Source organism: Cladophialophora yegresii, assembly GCF_000585515.1.
Source record: "Cladophialophora yegresii CBS 114405 chromosome Unknown aczIN-supercont1.1, whole genome shotgun sequence".
NCBI classification, from domain to species: Eukaryota; Fungi; Ascomycota; class Eurotiomycetes; order Chaetothyriales; family Herpotrichiellaceae; genus Cladophialophora; species Cladophialophora yegresii.
Window position 1 is genome coordinate 2,806,895 of NW_006913045.1, and position 19,531 is coordinate 2,826,425.

The 19,531-nt window shown below is 50.0% G+C and overlaps 6 protein-coding genes across 6 annotated transcripts; 3 read left to right on the top strand and 3 right to left on the bottom strand.

Moving 5' to 3' along the window:
• Positions 1 to 815: 815 nt before the first annotated feature.
• A1O7_00999 (uncharacterized protein) lies at positions 816 to 3,203 on the top strand (the record flags this gene model as incomplete). Its single annotated transcript, XM_007755038.1, has 1 exon — positions 816 to 3,203. One exon carries the CDS (start codon positions 816 to 818, stop codon positions 3,201 to 3,203), a length of 2,388 nt encoding a protein of 795 aa, XP_007753228.1.
• A 333-nt stretch (positions 3,204 to 3,536) lies between these two features.
• A1O7_01000 (uncharacterized protein) lies at positions 3,537 to 6,101 on the bottom strand (the record flags this gene model as incomplete). The annotated part of the gene is made up of 2 exons (XM_007755039.1): positions 3,537 to 4,852; positions 4,907 to 6,101. The coding sequence occupies 2 exons, from the start codon at positions 6,099 to 6,101 to the stop codon at positions 3,537 to 3,539; spliced, it is 2,511 nt and encodes an 836-aa protein (XP_007753229.1).
• Positions 6,102 to 7,255: 1,154 nt separating this feature from the next.
• On the bottom strand, positions 7,256 to 8,221 carry A1O7_01001 (uncharacterized protein; the record flags this gene model as incomplete). The annotated part of the gene is made up of 1 exon (XM_007755040.1): positions 7,256 to 8,221. The coding sequence occupies one exon, from the start codon at positions 8,219 to 8,221 to the stop codon at positions 7,256 to 7,258; it is 966 nt and encodes a 321-aa protein (XP_007753230.1).
• A 1,152-nt stretch (positions 8,222 to 9,373) lies between these two features.
• Positions 9,374 to 11,140, top strand: A1O7_01002 (6-phosphogluconate dehydrogenase, decarboxylating 2; the record flags this gene model as incomplete). The annotated part of the gene is made up of 5 exons (XM_007755041.1): positions 9,374 to 9,387; positions 9,477 to 9,661; positions 9,714 to 10,165; positions 10,216 to 10,644; positions 10,700 to 11,140. The coding sequence occupies 5 exons, from the start codon at positions 9,374 to 9,376 to the stop codon at positions 11,138 to 11,140; spliced, it is 1,521 nt and encodes a 506-aa protein (XP_007753231.1).
• A 681-nt stretch (positions 11,141 to 11,821) lies between these two features.
• On the top strand, positions 11,822 to 12,640 carry A1O7_01003 (uncharacterized protein; the record flags this gene model as incomplete). Its single annotated transcript, XM_007755042.1, has 2 exons — positions 11,822 to 11,952; positions 12,010 to 12,640. 2 exons carry the CDS (start codon positions 11,822 to 11,824, stop codon positions 12,638 to 12,640), a joined length of 762 nt encoding a protein of 253 aa, XP_007753232.1.
• A 4,767-nt stretch (positions 12,641 to 17,407) lies between these two features.
• A1O7_01004 (uncharacterized protein) lies at positions 17,408 to 19,521 on the bottom strand (the record flags this gene model as incomplete). The annotated part of the gene is made up of 2 exons (XM_007755043.1): positions 17,408 to 17,688; positions 17,781 to 19,521. The coding sequence occupies 2 exons, from the start codon at positions 19,519 to 19,521 to the stop codon at positions 17,408 to 17,410; spliced, it is 2,022 nt and encodes a 673-aa protein (XP_007753233.1).
• Positions 19,522 to 19,531: the final 10 nt, after the last annotated feature.

A 19,531-nucleotide genomic window follows, 5' to 3' on the forward strand; every position in this document is an offset into this window, starting at 1 on the left:
AGCTTCCGGAGGTCATGTCAACGAAAACACCATCAACAAATTTCCTGTGATATGGGAATTCTGGCCACGGTCGTGACACCTCCCTGCTGCTGTCTCATCGCCCGGCCCCCCAGGCAAGCGCCTCGGTCGCGTGCTGCAAATTACCAATAATCCCCATCTGCTGGGACTTCTGCTGAATTGTCTGGCTGACACACGGGGCATCTACTCATGAGCTGCGCGGCTCGGTCTCGTGGCGAAGCCGCTTTAGGAAGCTCCAAAGACTCTTGCGGACTTCAGCCTCCTGTCCGCCAGCATGACGTGGTACGCAAGGAAGTCGTCAACCCCGGTGTACGAAAGATGGCTTCGAAGTCATGGGCGTTCGCCAGGTCGACTTCGGAGAGCTCAGCATGGAGGGGTTCTCGACCCGAGCGCGAGAGCGGCTTGAGCGGACGTGTGGATGTCGCCGATCGCGACGGTTCCTACAGCGACGCTGGGGGCCTCCATCGTCCAAAAACGCTGTAAATTGTACTGTACACCCTTGCCAGAAACAAGCGCTAGAAAAGCAAGTGTCAGGCCTGGTGAGGTGAATGCTGGCCTACGTATGCCTCTCCTATAATAAGAATAGTGTCTCTGCGTTCAACGGTGGAAGAGCCCCGAGAGTGCGGCGCTGGAACAACAATGTTCCACCTACGCCGATACCGCAAGTCACGTCATTTCGCGCCTGCGCGATCAAAAGTCGCAAGGGTCTGATAACGCGCGAAAATCAACCTGCAGACGAGGGTAGAGTAACACTTACCGTGTGACAGAGTGAACCTGCTTCTAGGGCTGGTTGTATTATGCACAAACTGCTGCGGCGACAGCCATGGACTTGTGCCAGGTGCCTCCGCAAGCAGAAAAGGTACAACAGCACAGCTGCTGGCGTTGTAACCGCCGATAACACCTTTCGTTCTGCGTACCTGAATGGGAACGCTTCTGCTCACAGCAAAGGCGACAATGATCTCTTGCGCGAGGTGTTCAACCGGCGAAGCCTGTCCAAGGCCACCCCTGCACGACGATCCGGCTTGATAGGAAATACACTCCTGACCAACCCTAAAGGCTTTCAGAAGTTTGCGGAGACGTCGGTTGTGCAATGCAAGAGGTTGGTAGAGAGGACACTCGCTGCTTCGACAGTTGAGGAATACAAGACGATCCCTAGAGACTTGGATCGTCTTAGCGACCTGCTATGTCGAGTCATAGACCTGTCAGACTTCATCAGGAGCATACACCCCAGCGCCGACGTTGCCGCCGCTGCATCCGCTTCGTATTCTCTCATGTTCCAGTACATGAACGAGTTGAACACGACCACTGGGTTGAATGAGCAGCTCAAAAAAGCCTGGGACATGCCAGAAGTCCGGTCACAATGGAGCGAGGAAGAGAAAATGGTTGCAGTGCTCCTGATGAGGGATTTTGCCAAGTCTGGAATTCATCTTCCAGATAAGCAGAGGCATCAGTTCGTGTCGCTTTCGAACGACATTGTACAGCTCGGAAACGACTTCATCAACCAGATGGACCACGCGAAGGAGTATGTATCATTTTCAGCACGGCAACTGGATGGCCTAGACCCTACCATGATTCAAAGCCTCAAATACCGCGAACGAGCTCAGATTCCAGTTTCTAGCAGATGGTCAAAGATGGTCCTCCATTCGGCCAAGGACCCTGCAACCCGGAAAGAGATGTACATGGCCGAACGACGTGCCTCGGAGAAGACCATCATGACTCTGGAACAGCTGCTTCTCCGTCGAGCTCAGCTCGCCCAACTCACGGGCTTCGACAATTTTGCGCAAATGACCTTGGTCGAGAAAATGGCCAAGACCCCAGAAGCAGTAAACAACCTTCTCGAGTCGATCAACGCAAACAACAAGATCCATGTCCAGAAAGAGCTCGCACCACTCTTGGACCTCAAACGCAAAATGGACTCGAGCGCCAAAGACCTCGATCCATGGGACCACAACTATTTGCTCGCCAAATTGCATCAGATGGAAGGCGCCTCCGGACCACGAACCTCCAAATCGCGCTTACAAGAGAGCGCACGCTCGTACTTCGCCCTTGGGCATGTGATGCAAGGTCTCTCTAGTCTTTTCGACGCGCTTTATGGTGTGCGCTTTGTCCCGAAAGACACCGCCCAGGGAGAAATCTGGCACCCCGACGTGCGCCGCCTAGACGTCTATACCGACAAGCACGAACACATCGCCACCATGTACTGCGACTTATTCTCCCGTCCGGGGAAACAATCTCACCCGGCTCATTTCACGCTCCTATGCTCGCGCGAAATCTCCGACGAAGAAATCTGCGGCTGCGCCGAACGAGACGAGCCATTGAACAATGGTATGCCGACGCTCCAGTCCACGGATGATGCCTCTGGGAGGACCACACACCATCAGATTCCCGTCATCGCCCTCGTCTGTGGATTTCCCCATTCCCACAACGCCGATGAACCCGCCCTACTGAGCCAATACAACCTGATCTCCCTCTTCCACGAGATGGGCCACGCCATTCATTCCATCCTAGGCAGAACCTCCATGCAAGGCATCAGCGGGACCCGCGTGGCCACGGATTTCTCCGAACTGCCCTCCGTGCTCATGGAGTCCTTTGCAACAGACCCGTCGGTCCTGAAACTCTTTGCCCGCCACTACGAAACCGACGCCCCCATGCCGGAGGAACTACTTACTCTTCTCGCGTCGGAATCTTCCAGAGAAACATCCCGCCAGGGCGCTTCGAGCAACGAATCTCAGATCCTGATGAGTATCCTCGACCAGATATACCACGGTGACGGGCCCGTCCGGGCCCTCAACTCCGGCAGGTACGACTCCACCGCCGTGTACTACGACGTGTGGAACAAATTCGGCAGCATGCCCGAGCCGTGGGGCACGAGCTGGCAGGGGTTCTTCGGGCATTTGCACGGCTACGGCGCGAGCTACTACTCGTATCTGTTCGACACGGCGATTGCGCGACGCGTGTGGAAGGACGTGTTTCGGAGTGGAGAGGATGCCGGCGCAGTCGATAGGCGAGCGGGCGAGAGGTTCAAAGAGGAGGTCCTCAAGTGGGGTGGTGGGAGAGATCCGTGGCTGTGCCTTGAGGGTCTTCTGGGAGAAGGAAAGGGGGTCTTGGCAGAGGGAGGCGATGAAGCCATGTTGGAGGTTGGACGATGGGGCGTCGGTGCTGGCGGGGTGGGCGAGGTTGAGTAAAGCACCAATCTAAAAAGATGAGTGCAAAGAGATGGCTTCAGCGTATTAATAGCAGAGAAAGAGAAGCCTATCCTCAACCAACCGTTATTGCATCATATGTGTATCTCGACCTTTAAACACCCATAATCCATCAATCCGTCAACCCCGTCGAGCCGCGAACCGCAAAACGCTGCATAACTGCCGTCGGTTGTATCTGCATGTACGAAATTACGAAAGTAGTACCTAGGTAAGTATGTCCGGATCATTCTGAGCTTGCGTGGCCCAACCATTGCCTGTAAACTAACGCCCCCGCCAGCGAAAGCATATGCGTATGTGCTCGCCCTCGTCAATGCATCAATGCATAGCAATCTCAGGATAACCCCCACCGGACTGGGCTCCCGTAGTGACACTCCCTGTCATCTTTGCACCGCCCATCGCACCAGTCCCTCCACCACCACCGAGCATACCGCTGGTGTCAGCCGCGCCAGTCTCATAGCCACCTGCTCCTCCGGTGGTGGCGTCATGCATGCCACCTGCCAACGAGGTATCCACCCCGCCCATGGCCAGATCCAGGTCCGCGCTCGAGAAGGCGTCCCCGTCGAACAAGGGGTCCTGCCAGATCGTCGGCATGGAGAGGTCGAAGAAGCCTTCGAAGAGATTGTCGAGGTCGTTGAATGAAGAGTCGTAGAGCTCGAAGGAAGGGTGCGAGTCCATTGCAGCGGGATTGAAGGGGGCGGCCATGGAGCCGGAGCCGGACGTGAATGGGTGCGACGAGATGGCAGTAGAAGAGGCGTGGGGGTTGCCGTTTAGTGAGATATATCCCGGCATGGGTAGCCTGGAGGGTCGATTCGAGTTGATGTTGTAGGTGGCTGGGCCGTTCGAGGCAGGGACCTGGCTATACGCGGAGGTATAGTTATTCCCTACGTGTTGGGGAGTGGCCGCGCCGGTGCCGGTGCCGGTGCCGGTGTTAGCGGTTGTTGTGGGGGAGTCGAGAGTTGGCGTGCCTGTTAATGTCGGTGTAGCAGCGGTGCGACTTCTTCGGCCGCCGCTGCGTGCGGTGGAGGGAGAGACTGCTTTTCCCGCTCCTGGTGTGGCATTGGAGTGTGTGGCTGCGGCATCAGAGAGGACGTGCAGTCCATTACCTCCGCCGCTGCCGGATGATGCAACTGTAGGAGGACCACGCGTGCTTCCAGATGTTGTTGCAGGAGAAGCAGCGTAGCTAGGGTGGTGGCCTTTTCCCTCGAAAGGTCCGAATTTACAGGCAGTGACTTCGGCTTCCATCGCGTTGGCGATATTTGCGACGCTGGCTTTCCTCACACCCGTTTCCTTGAGACTCTTGAGTGCTTTCCTTCCAAGCCGGGCCATGGCGTCGGCTGTCCACCAATACGTGCTTAACGCTTCTAGCATTTCACATCTCGTTGCCAGGTCTGCTTGAGCCCGCTCACCGTCTTCAAAGGCGTTGTCGCGAAGGCCCCGATAGGTCACGGTCAACGTCAGACCGACTGCGTATGGAATGAGCGGAAGTGGTGGCACTGATAAGTGCTTGCCATCAGAAAGAAGGTCTTGGATTCGGCTGGCGGCGGAAATACGGCGCGCGTAGCTTGCAGTTGTCGGACCGCCAGCGCGACACGAGAGAATCGAGATGACGAGGTAGCAGATCTCCAGAACGTCTAAGAGCGTTAGCAAGCCTTGGTGGTGGTGGTATGTAGAAAAAGACCACATACTTTGTTCGGACCCATGGAGTAAGTCGGGATCAATCCCCTCCGCCAGAGAATCGTACGTGGGAAATTCTGTCTCCCATCCAGTGCAATCTGGGTCTGCAGTCGGTCTGTAGAATTCAATAACGTCATCGAGGAGATCGCCCAGCCTAAGCCACATGTTGATAACATTACTTCTTGGAATCGTGCTTTCCAACGGCGGGCGGGATATATCAATATCCCTGTTCGCAATCACGATCGGCCTACCGCCTAGACAAGCGTTAATCTTGTCAAGCGTCCAGATGGTCCACCACAGCATGCTTGACTGATCTTTGAGTGTTCTTCCAGGGGTGTGGATGTGTAGACCAGAGGTCCATGCATCGTGGATCGCCATGGACAGGTGTAGAGAAGAGTCCTCGATTCCGCCCGGACCATCATTATGCAGATGCATCAAAGTTAGGATCTGGATCTTCGTGACTCGGTCAGGTTCGAGATCTGCCTTCATTGCGGCGTCCAGGCCTGTGTGCAGGCTCCGAGCGAACGGGATTGGATCGAGAAGTGGCCCGTCATCATAGAGTCGCAAGTACGCTGCCGCCTCTTCAGTCTTGCAAGTCACCAGACATATCGCTTGCATCAAGAATATTGAGCATCGGCCTTCGCTATAGTCTTTGAGTAGCTTCATGCCGTTTAGTATCGGCAGGAGTCCATCAAAACATGCGATGTAAGTGGTAATCATGGCATCCTGAGTGGCTTTTGGCAGAACCCGGAAGGCTCCTACAGCCTGTAAATAGTTCCGTTGGTGGCCAGTCAACGTCCTGCGGCCGCCCTCCACTTTGCCATACTTTTCGACATTCAGCGGTGTTTTCTCCCCTGACTTCTGTGGAGGAGGAGGCCCCAGGTCGTCTGGCGGCAAGCTATCCTGGACATCTCGCGACTGTTCAATCCAAGTACCGACTCTACTGATACGTTGCGTGCCCTGTTTGCGTGATGATAGATCGGTCAATATCGACTCTGGGTTGAGGTCACCGACAAAGCGGATGGGTTCTTTGTGAGTCAGGTTGGGCAGTACTCTTTCCAGCCCATCCGTGTCGGCTTGCTGATCTGGCGGACGTTGAAAGGTGTGGTGACACCGCTTTTTGGCAGCTCGACATTTCTGACATGCCCGTGCTGCTCTCTTGCGGCTGGCAAAGGCCGCAGTGTCCGCTTCCCAGACAACTTGCATCGGGAGGAAATCGAGAACGAGCGCGATATGATGAAACAAGTAATGGTGGGGTGTGATGCCGACCTGAAAACTGCGATCTGGCCGAATACGGTGATCTACACAGATAGTGGCGGTGGTTTCAATGGCTCGCCGTATGATTTTCCCATACAATGGCATGGGCCATGGGTACGTCGGCAACAAGGGGACAAATATGAAGAGACCAGAAGCAAAGTACGGTGTGCAGTGGGTTGTGTCTTCGCATTGCCGCCGATCCCTCGACGAGTTTCTCTCGAACGGCCGTCCCGAGAGCGTCTCCTCCCATCGTCCTTCCACTAAACGGAACTAGCCACGTGTATTATGGTACAGTCCTCCGAATGCGTGGTCAACTCCACCGCAGAATCGGTGGTAGGAGGATCGGTGTGCAGACCATTGGAAATGCCTTTTGCACTATGCATTGCCTGCCTCTGCTAGTGGAATACCAATCATCTCGAATGGAACGTGAATCTCAGCTGGGCCACCTGACATGTACATAGTAAAAGGGTTCCCCTTGAGCCTGGAATTGAGATCCCCAGCATCGCTCCCCTCTTCATCACCATCACACCCGTTCTAGCTTCATCCTGGAAGGCCAGCACTCAGTCCAATTTCGATGTTGGAGCCCTAAACCGGCTGGTTTGCCCCAGATGTGAACGGGTCTTCATCTATCTGTTGCTCCCCACAAGCTCAGAGCTGTTGGCCTTGCACCAATGCCACCTTCAAGACCTCGACGGTACTAGCAACTAGATTCGGATAGTGGGCCGGCCATCAATGTTGATGGCTGCTCTGCGAATCTGGTAACTTGAGATTCCAGTGTAGCCCCACTAAGCTGGGGCGAAGTATGAGGCAGACAAGGATTCCTGGAGCGGCAGACAAACTTCGGTCCAACCATATTGTCGCCCAGACGTTGAAACAGCCACCTCGTGGTATACATATCGTCGTACTGGAATGTCCTTCTCTCCTTTATATCTCGATTCCATCCACATTGTTGAGAAGCTGCGGACTAGTCGTCCCTGGCGTGGAGCGGACAAGTGTATCAGCTGTGAGCCTCAGCCTTCGATCGGTCATTACAAGCCCAGGTCAAATGACTTCAGTCTCCTCCTGAGACCCTTGGCGCACATTCTTCCTTCCGGTCGCGTGGCTCAGCCGAGGACCTTCAGTCCGCCTTTCGTCTTCGGCTGCTTCTTCTGCACTCCATCGTTCTGCACCTTTCCATGTCCGCCAGCACTCTTGCCTTTGTTGTTCTGTTTCACTGTCGTGGGGCGCACGTCCGTATTCGCCTTCTTGATTGTAACGGGGTGGCTGCCTATATATTTGCCAGCCATATCCCTTGCAGCCCGGAAGTAATCATCTCCATCAGCAAAACTTACGAACCCGTAGCCTTTTGATTTTGTGGTTCGTTTGTCGCGGATGACGCGGGCCTTTTGTACCGAGGGGTACTGCGCAAAGGCCTTGAGCAAAGAGTCATCAGTCGTTTCACCCGCGAGGTTGCCGACGAAGATGCGGAAGTGAGCGGGGTCCCACTCCAGAAGTGTTGGGTCGGTCCACGTTGACCCACCGCCGCTACGGAGAACTGTCTTGGGCGTGGCATCCTTGCTATATGTTGTGGGATCTTTCTGGGACGTGGACGTGGTTGCGACCGAGGGCGAAATGTTATGCGACCCCGCCGTAGGCTTTGTGTTAGTGGCATTACCAGCATTGTTGTTCATGTAGGTGGATTGCCATTGCTGTATTTGAGCTTCGTATTCGGCGTCGTAATCAGCATATGCATTTGCAGACGAGGCAGCATCGGACGTCGCGACGAAGGGATTGCGGATTTGGGGAGCACTGGAGTATGCAGAGTCATATTGAGACTGCGCTCCCGGCGGTTGATATGGCGCTCCCAAGGTATAAGTCGCTGCAGGAGGAGTAGGAAATTGTGCTGGGCTGCTCGTGCGATAGGTGTTCGCGACCGACCTCGGCGCAAACGCTGTGATCGCAGGTTTCGTTACGCTGTTCGTAGCTGGTTTGAACGCCGGTCCCGCACTAAACGCTGAAGGTGGCGGTCGCGCAGGAAGCGACGCAGGAGGCTGAGCGGTGTTTAGACCTGGAGGCGGAGGGTACGACATGATGAATATGTGGTCTGGAACTGAGATTGCTGGTGTCAGTGACGTACCAGGTGCCCCTCCTGAAGCTGATCTTGTAGCGCAACAAGCGATCCTCGCTGCGAGGCCACAGAGACGCGAAGCGTGTTGATGGTGCGTATGCGTATGTGTACTTTTCTACGGCGAAAGTAGGGCGAGAGAGTTGCTGTCGCAGGACTTTCGAAATGGTCAATCACCGCAGCCTTGGAGCAACATCGAGAGACTTCGTGTACACAAGTACACAGGCATACAGGAAGTGGAATCGGCCAACGACGCAGGGAAGGTGTAGCGAGGCGCTAAAACAGAACTAGTATGAGCTAGTGGGACAAATCGGCCCAGTCGTTCCGCACGAGCAAATTTTCAAAAGTCGGTTTCAGGATTTGGTTGCTCGGAGTTTGCTACCTGCCGCATCGATTATTGCTACAAGGGCGACTGTCAACTCAAATGAGCCTCGTTGCCGCCTGAGAGTGTGCACCGCCGGAGTCAGTTCGGGAGGCATTTAACTCGAAAGCTGTCGAACAAATTGGCCGACAGCAGCAGCTGGTGGTGGCAGACCCGGCCGGCTATTTTCGGATTTGCTGAGGACCGCGATCCCGGCAATCGCAGCGTCACCATCACCAATGCTTGCCCGTTGTTCACTGCTGACTCAACCGGCTTGTGGTTATTCACGAATCCCAGCAGCACATGGCTTTCTTGCGGGTTGTCGCTGGCTTGTTCAAGCCTCATTCCCGACATCTGCGTAATCGCAGTCGTAAAGTAGACGCTTCATTGGGGAACCGACCGTGCCTCGATGAGTGGTCGAGAGGCATGGCCTGAGTAGTCAGCCAGCAGAGGGCGACTCAGTGCCCAAGGTTCCGATGCTAGGTGACTTGACTGCCCCTCCATGGAGCCCGTCTGCGAGAATTTGTTTGGTGGGGTTTAAATGCCTGTCCGTTGCTTGCGGTAATCCAGTCGCCAGCTCTAATCAACATAATTACTGCCAATTCCCGTCTCGCTCCTTCCTTTCCTCTTTCTAACCATTCGTGACTCTCGTCTTTTTCGGTGCATTAGACAGAGACTCGATTGAAGCCCTAGTCTTCTTCTACTTCACCCCAACCTTCTTATCAGACCAAGTCAATAGTCCATTCAGCCGTCAACATGTCGGGTCCAGTGTAAGTCTAATCGATTTTTCCAAGCTTCATTTGAGCGTCATACATTTCCTTGGTGATACCCCGATTGACGAGCAGGATGCTGACTATAGAGCGCGACTGGCTGGCCTCAAGGTCGGCCCTGCGCAGTCGGAACCCAGTGGTGATTTCGGTCTCATTGGCCTTGCGGTCATGGGCCAGAATTTGATCTTGAATGCTGCCGACCACGGTTTCACCGTTGTTGCGTTTAACCGTACTGTATCCAAGGTCGACCGCTTCCTCGAGAATGAGGCCAAGGGTAAGTTGCAACATCTGGTTCGGGGCCGATTTTGGGCTAACATGAACCGCAGGCAAGTCCATTGTCGGGGCCCACTCGATCGAGGAGTTCGTTTCCAAGCTCAAGAAGCCCCGCCGTATGATGCTTCTGGTCATGGCTGGCCCTGCCGTTGACGACTTCATCGAGAAGCTGCTGCCGTTCTGCGAAAAGGGCGATATCATCATTGACGGTGGAAACTCCCACTACCCCGACTCCAACCGCCGTACCAGATACCTTGCCGACAAGGGCATTCGATTCGTCGGAACCGGTGTTTCCGGTGGTGAAGAAGGTGCCCGTTATGGTCCTTCTCTCATGCCCGGTGGTAACGAGGAGGCCTGGCCATACATCAAGGATATCTTCCAGAGCATTGCCGCCAAATCTGATGGCGAGCCTTGTTGCGACTGGGTCGGTGACGAGGGTGCTGGCCACTACGTCAAGATGGTGCACAACGGTATTGAGTACGGTGATATGCAGTTGATTTGCGAGGTGAATTGATCCTCAACTGTGCTCTTGGACCACCACTGACTCCACTTCAGGCCTACGACATCATGAAGCGAGGTCTCGGAATGAGCTACGCCGAGATGGGAGAGGAGTTTGCCAAATGGAACAATGGCGTCCTCGACTCCTTCCTGATCGAAATCACCCGAGATGTCCTCCGCTTCAATGACGATGATGGCAAGCCGCTTGTTGAGAAGATCCTCGACTCCGCCGGTCAAAAGGGTACCGGCAAGTGGACTGCCATCAATGCTCTGGATCTCGGTATGCCTGTCACCTTGATTGGTGAGGCTGTGTTTGCCCGTTGCTTGTCTTCCATCAAGGAGGAGCGTACTCGTGCCGAGAAAGTCCTCAGCGGTCCCAAGCCCACTTTCAGCGGTGATCGTGCTGCATTCCTCAAGAACCTTGAACAAGGCCTCTACGCGTCCAAGATCATCTCATACGCCCAGGGTTTCATGTTGATGCAGACTGTAAGTTGACAATAAGCTGCATCCAAAATGCATATGTACTGACACTTTGGTGCAGGCTGCCAAACAATACGGCTGGAAGCTCAACAAGCCATCCATTGCCCTCATGTGGCGTGGTGGTTGTATTATTCGGTCAGTCTTCTTGAAGGACATCACGGCCGCCTACCGTGCCGAGCCCGATCTCGAGAACCTCTTGTTCAACGACTTCTTCAACAAGGCTATCCACTCGGCCCAGGAAGGCTGGAGAGACGTGGTGGCATATGCGGTCAAGGCCGGTATTCCCATGCCTGCATTCAGCACTGCTCTGGCCTTCTTCGACGGGTACCGCACCAAGGATCTCCCTGCCAACTTGCTCCAAGCTCAACGTGATTACTTCGGCGCTCACACTTTCGTCATCAAGCCCGAGTACGCCAACGAGAAGTACAAGTCCGGCGACCACATTCACGTCAACTGGACTGGTCGTGGTGGAAACGTGTCTGCATCCACTTACAACGCATAGTCGCATTGTGCATCCGTACAGGCATCAGTCTGGCGGTCTCTTTAAGGGATGAGATAAAGGGACGCGCTTGAAGCATCACTGCGCGCAGCCGTTTTCGTAAGGTTTCGGGTGTACATCCACGGCATAGATAGTGTTCATATTTGGGCTTTCTTGTGCCGGGGTCAATAAAAAGTGATGCTGCCGAGCTTGGCCCCTTTCCGGAATGCGGTGTAACTTAGATCCGGCCAGCCAATCAACAAGCCGTAGTCCGTAGTTCCCCCTTAGCGAAATAAGTTCATGCCTCAAAGCGCAACACCAACGGCAACCGCACCTGCACCTGCACCCGCACCTGTCAACTGCGGCACCTCGCGCTCATCAACTTCCTGAAGTTGTTGACCCGCGCTTTTCATTTTCTCTTCTTGTAATTTGCTTTTTTGCTTCCTCGTTCGCCTTGCGACCATTCGCATCTTGGCGCCCGGCGTATTCGTTTCGCTTTGAATTTTGGGCAAGCGAGCATCGTGACTGCCGGCACGAGCCAGGACTGTCGTTGCCTCATCATACCGACAACGAGTCGAGGCTGTCAATCAACCTCGTGCGCGCCTCTCATCACGGACAGCTTCGCCACCTGCGGCACCTTTGCAAAAGGACACTCATCGTCGTGATAGCCCCATCACCTGACGGACAGCCTGGCCTTGCATGAGGATGGCAGCCGACACTAAGCGCCAGAATGCAGGGACTAGAGTGCCGGTTGCTTTGCCCAAGGGCGAGCCATCTCAGCCCGCAGCGTCCTCGGTGTCGCAGGATGTGAGTCTGCAGCAAGCTATTGGAAGTCGGTAAGGCAGCACCAGAAGTGCAGGATGGCTGGTCGGCTTTTGCTGACAGTCCGACAGAGTGCGTGTCACCACAGCCGCGCCGATCCAGACCACCGTCGAGGGCACCGTTTACACAGCCGATCCCCTGACTAACCTACTTGTCCTCAACACCAACGCCGCCGTAGGCACGTCTTTGACTTCCGCCTCTCTTCTTGCCCCTGCCGGCATCTACCGAATCATTCCCATCTCGCAAATCAGCAGCTTTCAACTCCTCTCGCTTCCTCAGTCCTCGTCCGAGCCCGCCCCTAGTCCGGCCTTCAACGCGATCGATACCAATGCCGTTCAAGCACGGCTTGCTAAAAACATAGCCGTGCAGCAAGCGGCTCAAGCCCGCGTTGGTCCCAAGGGCACCAGCCCTGTCGATCAGGCTCTTTTTGACTCGCTTTCAAGGACCCATCCAGCTCGCTGGTCAGGGAATGTCATGATAATCTCTGATACTTTCCTCATCGAGAAACCATATGGCCAGTCAAATGTTCGTCACATTGATGGTCAGAGCGTTGGGGATCTGGAGCGGATGAGGAAGGTGGTCGACATGGAGCGGAACAAGATCACACTGAGGCTCGCAAAAGGCTCGCTTGATGGAAAAATCGGGTCTGATTCTTCCCTTGGCAAGGCTGCTGCGAATACCGTGATGAAGAAGGGTGGATGAGAAGAACAACGCTTTTTATGAAGAAACTACCAGGTGATTGCTGGAAATCGCTCCTGGAGGATACGACCAACAAATCCTTGGAGGGGTGCCTTTTGAGCTTCATGGCGGATACACCCAGCGGATGGTGTTTTCACAGGCTATCGACCTGCCAAGGCCTTGGAGACTCTACCAGGATATCACTCTGCGCTCTTCAGAGCCTCAAGAACCTGAAGTGGTGTCGCGATCAGCATGCCTCCGTGCAGGCGTCTTGACCACCACCACACAATCGCGAAGGGATGTGGTTCCCCACCGCGGATGGTGGTCGATCGGTGTCGGCTTTGACTGAAAAGTCATCAGGAGCCACGCACGGGCTGACTGTAACTTACGGTAGCTGTGTAGCAGTCTTGTTTGGCTGGCCGGAAAACAATACAAAACGTCCGGCTTCTGTCTTCACTCTGTTGTTCACTTACCTTTCCTCGCCGCACGTTATCGTGCCACTTGTGCCGGATCTAATCCAACTATTCCATACGTGGCCATCAGCGCTACAAGCTAAGAATTTCTTAGTGCCGCTGCTCCACGAATTGAACGAGACAGAGCTGGGGTCTCCTTTCGACTTCAGCCTCGCGAGCTTCTTTCTCTATGAACAAGTGATTAGTTAGAAGGCTGCTTCTGAGCCTGTGGTCCTAACCCAAGATAGCCATCCAGCAGAGGCGCAAGTGCTTGCCCTGCAATTTATAGCATGCAGCGCCGGGTCAGCTACGGAGTACGTACTGCACTAGGCCACTGTGCTACGCACTACGAGTTACGGAGTAATCTTCGATCTTTGGTTTCCCCATTCGGACAAGGCTGGATTTTGGAAGTGGAGAAGGGTGACTTTGCCTCTGCCCTGCAATTTTAGCTCGGTTGGAGGGATCGATCAATCGTCGGGCTGGGACCGGCTTGGACGCGTTGGTTCTGAGTATCGGATCTCTACTCCGTACTCCGTACTTCGTTCCAACACTGGGAGCCCGTTCTCGGGATCGCGGTTTCTGGGCCCCTTGGTTGTTCCCACCGGTGGAGTCGACAGAGTTGATAAGATGCAGGCATGGAGGAGGGGGTTGCAGTTCCCTTGGTTGGACCTACAGCGCGGAGTTGGTCAGTTCCAATTTCCGAGCTGTGGCGTAATTGTAGTATAACTAGTAGTTACCGGTATTTTAAAGGAAAGAACGGATTTTGAAAAAGTCTTAGCAACTACACTAGATATTATTTTAAAAACTTTTACTCTCTCTCTCTCTCTCTTTTTCCTCTTTTTATATAACTAATTATAATTTTATATATATTATTATTATCTATCCCTACTTCTATACTCTTCTATACTCTTCTAAATATTTGCTGTTATTACTTTATAATTTATAAAGACTTGAAAAGCACTAAAAAGCGATAATTTTAAGTATTAGCACGAGTTTAGATTAAGGCGTAATTTTAACTATAAAATTTTTACTTTATAATCACTTTACCTTTACTACTATACTTAATAAAAATATTAAAGATATATACTTATAAGACTCTACTAACTTCTAGTTATTACTAGTCCTTTATATAAATTTTTCTTTCTAATTATAATTAAAAGTTACTAGTAATTTTAATTAAGATTATATAGTAAAATACTAGCCGAGTTACTAGGCTAAACTAGTAATAACTAGGTTAGATAGTTAGTACTAGTAGTTACTAGTAATAATAGAAACGACTAGTTAAAACCTAGAAATACTAGCAATATAACTATTAATAACTAGTATACTCTAGTAAAGTATAGTAGCTACTAAGAGCGCGTAGATCTACCTAATATAGTATTACTAGTTACGCCTAGTTATTATAGCTAAGCTTCGCTAGATAGTACGCCTACTTACTAGTTACTAGAAATTACTAGTAAGGTTAAGTTATTTATAGTTAACTACTATTATAAGAATATACGGGTATTACTAGTTTAGACTAGTAATAGTATAATTATAAGTACTAATTACTAGGTATTACTTATCGTTATTAATAATTTCTAAGTGATCTTAGTATATATAGTAGCTTGCTCGTTATACCTTTATATATTATTAAGTATATAACTAGCTATTACTAGTTATTACTACTAACTTTTATAAGTAAAGATATATATCCTATAGGGATAATTCGAAAGTATATTATATATTAATACCTCGTAAGTACTATTACTACTTATTAATTATTATTACTAATTTTTATAAATTACTAGATAAGGTAAAGGTAGCTGTAGATACTAATCTCTTAAAGGTATTTATAATGGAAACTATTCTAGAACTAAGTAAGTACTATATATTAATTATTATTAGCTATACTAAATATTACTAGAAACTACTATAAAAGACTACTTATAAAGCGCTTATAACCTTTTAAAAAGTAGAAGTATATATTATTTTATAGATATTACTAGTTATTACTAATAATTTCTAGGAAGTTAGTGAAGAGTAAGGATATAATAACTATTAATAGTAATAACTAGTAAGTATTAATAATATATATAGTGTAAGTTTATAGAAATAACTAGAAATAATTAGGAGAAATACCTACGGAGTTCGGAGTTACTAGTAGTTACTAGGAATAACTAGTAACTATATTTAACGACGAGATTTATACTTATTAAGACTAGTTACTAGTAATAATACTTAGTATATAATCGTTAAATTTATCTTTATAACTAGTAACTAGTAATTACTAGTTATAGAAAATCCTAAAAAAGAGTATACTTATAATTTATAAGTAAGCTAAAAAAGACTACTTCTTTTTAGTATCCTTAAGCTATTCTTAATAAACTTTATACTATACTAGTAAATACCCCTCGGTAGCTATAAACTAATAATAATTACTAAGTATATATTATTTATATATATAAGAACTATTTATTAAAGAGGCGCTATATCTTTTCCCTTAAAGCTAATAACTTACGTATTTCCTAAAAAGTATTAATAACTTTAAGTAGTATCTAGTTTTAGAATTATTAAGAACTTACTCACGGGATTTCTTTTTAGCTCCTTTCTTTATAGAAGCAGGAATATTTAGCTTCCTCGAAATACTATTAATAGTACTAGTAAGCTTTAGTAGGGGTTAAGTTTAAAGCTTCTTAACGGTATATTTAGCTAAATCTTAAGAATCGCTTAATATTAGTTATCTATATATCTTTTTAGTATTTAGATAATCCTTTTAAGAGTTAGTAAGAATAAATTTAGCTTTTAATAAGGAGCTCTTTTAGCCGGAAGACTCTTAAGTATTAGTAAGTTTACTAGTAGCCTTTAGTAGCTTCTTCTTTAAAGAAGGTATAGTAGAGAATATTTGTCAGGAATGGCGACCAGAGCTTACTAAGCCTGCCAAGAGGACGCCTTCATCTCTCATGCAGCTCGCATGAGAGTCTTACCCTCCTTTCATGCTTTGAGTCCTGTTTGACCTAGAGGTCTAGGGACACCTAATATCATTGAATCCCACCACTATTACTCTCTGCCTATCGCTATAGGCTGTTCCTAACAATAAATAACTAATTTATATAATAGCTACTCGAATTCGAAAATTAATTAAAAAAGACGATAATTTCTCTCCGGACTTACTAGAAAACCTTAGTAATTCTTAGTTATTTATTATCCCTTTTAATTTTAAAGGTGTTTCTTTAAGTAAGATTTTAAAACTAAGCTTTATAAAACGAATATAAGCTAGTAAAATAACTAAAAGTATAGTAATTTCCGAGAAAGAGCGGGATTAATTACGACTTTAAAATTAAGAAAAGGCTTTAAAGCTAAGAGAGAGGGAGCTATATCTTCGTAAAGAGGAGTTTAATCTTCGGGAACGGGAGAACCTAGTAGTGTCTAGGACTAAATAGTCTCGCCTAGTTCTAATAAGTAATTCTTTTATTATTTTCTAACTTTATATTCTTTAGCCTTTAGTAGTAAGAAGAGATAACTAGGTAATATTACTATTATACTTAAGAATATTATAGTTTATTTAATCCTTTAGAATTAGAATTATTTATTTATCGGTAATAACCTTAATAATTCCCTAGGTATAGTAATAAAATTTATAAAAGGCTATATAATAAACTTTATTCCTAATATAACTAACTACTTCTAGTTATTACTAGATATACTTAGTAAATTCTAAGGGTAAAGTGTTTATAAAGTTTCTTTTTACTACCTTTTATTACCTGTATTTTACTAATTTTAGTTACTACTAGTAATTAATACAGCCACAGCCAAGATTTTCGGAAATTGGAACTAACTAACTCCGCGCTATAGGTCCAACCAACGGAACTGTACGCCCTATGGAGGAGGTCTCTGTTTCCATTTAGTCAGGGAGGTTTCAGCCTCGGCATTATCCGCCTGGAGACTTTATCGTAGCGGCCCGTGACTTGTGAACCAGCACCATAGGGCCGCGACCCGAAGGAAGGGAGCAGAGAGGGCGCAATCAGTCGTGTTCTGCATACGTCAACATGTGCCAGCCATTACCTAGTCACCGCGGCGGTATCGGGTTACAAGTGTCCGCTACCTCACAGTAATCTCGTCTATCAACACGAAGATCGCAACGCTCGACTAGATGCGAATATGGCCTCGACCCATCGCTGTCCAAATGACCATCTGAAGCCCAGGACCAATCTTTCTCGTCTTTCACAATCTAATGCCATGGCTGATGTCTTACAGAGACAGGCCGTTCTTGTTCGTGAAATAAGGGTTAGATCGCCCACTCCCCAATCTGACAGTAATTACCCCGGGGTCAATTCGGGCCGGTCAATCTTCACCAACCTCAAAACCCGACTGCCCAATCCCCTCTCGTGACCCTCTCCAGGTTAATAGCCGCAGAGACGTACGCGAGGTGAGAGAAAGCCTGGGGCGTGTTGCCCAGCTGCTCGCCGCTGATTGCAATTTCTTCCGAGAGCATCCCGACGTGGTTTCTGAAGTTGGTGACGGTCTCGAACATGCTGTTTGCCGTGTCGAAATACTTGCGGTCGTATTTGCCTGCGCGGATGAGCGATTCGATGAGCCAGAGCGTGCACATCACGAATGTGCCTTCACGGCCGCCAACACCTGAGCAATCTGTTAGTAAGTGTCTGTACACGAGGTGATGTAGGTAGGGGCGACATCATAAGGGGAAGTGAGAGGTGGCATGGGAGAAATACCATCATCTGTTTGCTCGTGGTCGTAGCGGAACACAAACCCGGCAGACGTGAGACCTCCTTTCTCCGGCGTGCGGAGGATGCGGTCGAGCGTGCCGACGAATTGGGGATCATTAGGAGCGATGAAAAAGACCAGTGGCGCGACTAGCACGGCCGAATCCAGCGTCGTGTTCGACTCGTAGCTTTGCACAAAGCTGTTGAGCTCGTAGTTGAACCCTTTCTGCATGACTTCCTCGTATATCGTGTCGCGTGTCTCTAGCCATTTGTTGCGGTTCGGACACGGGAAATTGCGCTTTTCGGAGAGCCGCAAGGCGCGGTCGACGGCAACCCACAGAAGCATTTTTGAATAGGTGAAATGTTGTTTGCGGCCGCGGACTTCCCAGATCGACATGTCCGGTTGGTTCCACACGCGGCAGACGAAGTCGGTGAGATAGCGGATGTCGAGCCACTGGGCGTAGCAGATGGGTTTGCCATGTTTATTGTACAGGTAGATTGCGTCCATAAGTTCACCGTAGATGTCAAGCTGAACATGGTCCGTTGCCGCGTTGCCGATGCGGACGGGCACACTGTCTTGGTAGCCCGAGAGGTGATCAAGTGTAAGCTCGGGCAAGTCTGTAGACCCGTCGATGCCAAACATCAGGGGCAAGTGATGTATTTCTCCTGGCCCAGAGGCTTCGGCGTTTTTACGCCATTCGGCAATTCTGGCAAAGATAAAGTTGATGTAAGCTTCGGCTTCTGCTGGGAAACCCATTTTCAGGAATACATAGACTGTAAAACTGGAGTCTCGGACCCAGGAGTATCGGTAGTCCCAGTTTCGAGGACCGCCGATCGCTTCCGGTAGAGAGAAGGTTGGGGCGGCACATATAGCACCAGTGGGATCGTAGGTCAACAGTTTCAGGATCAGCATGCTTCTTTCCACTTCCTGTTGGAAGCGACCGCGGTACAGGCAAGATCGGACCCAGCTAGTCCAGAACTTGTACGTCTCGTCTTCGAGATTGATCATAAGATCTTTTGTAAGATGAGGGCCAACACGACGGTTGCACATGATCATATAGACTTGTTGGCCTTCTTGGAGTTCGAAGTGAGCTCGACACGAACGGGTCTCGTTTTCGCTTGCTTTTCCATCCTTGGATTTGGCCGGTTGAAACATTGCGGGTGTATGGCTGAGAGGTTGGTCATGCGTGCAGTAGGTTGCGAAGAAGTCCGGAATGTCTTTGGGGTCGGTGCTGTCATTCTCATGAGGAACCCAAGAGATTTTCTGATGGTATGTGCCGTCCTCGCGTTTTACCTGCGTACTCTTCATCGAGCCTTGGTCGCGAGCATAGTCCGGTCGCGGAGAAAGCTCAATGTCGATTGACATCTTTCCCCGGACACACTCCAATTTTCTGACTAGGGTTGAACCACTCCATTTGTCCCGTAGCACCTTGTTGTGTTTTGACAAGGCAAAGAAGTCGGTCAGATCTACCACACCGTTCTCGTCAATCCACTTGGTCTGCAGGATGTTTGACGAGCCGCGATAGTTCTGCTTGCGAACCGTTGCACCCCGCGGACTAATACTCCAATGCCCTCCGTCGCCCTTGGTGGTGTCGAGGACTTTGGCGAAAACCGACGGCGAGTCGAACTGAGGCCAGCACATGAAGTCGATGCTCCCATTCTTGCCCACCAGTGCGCAGGTTCTCATGTCCCCTATCAGGCCATAGTCCTCAATTTGCTGGGGTTTCCCCAGAAGTAGTGCGTCGCCCATGACGGATTAA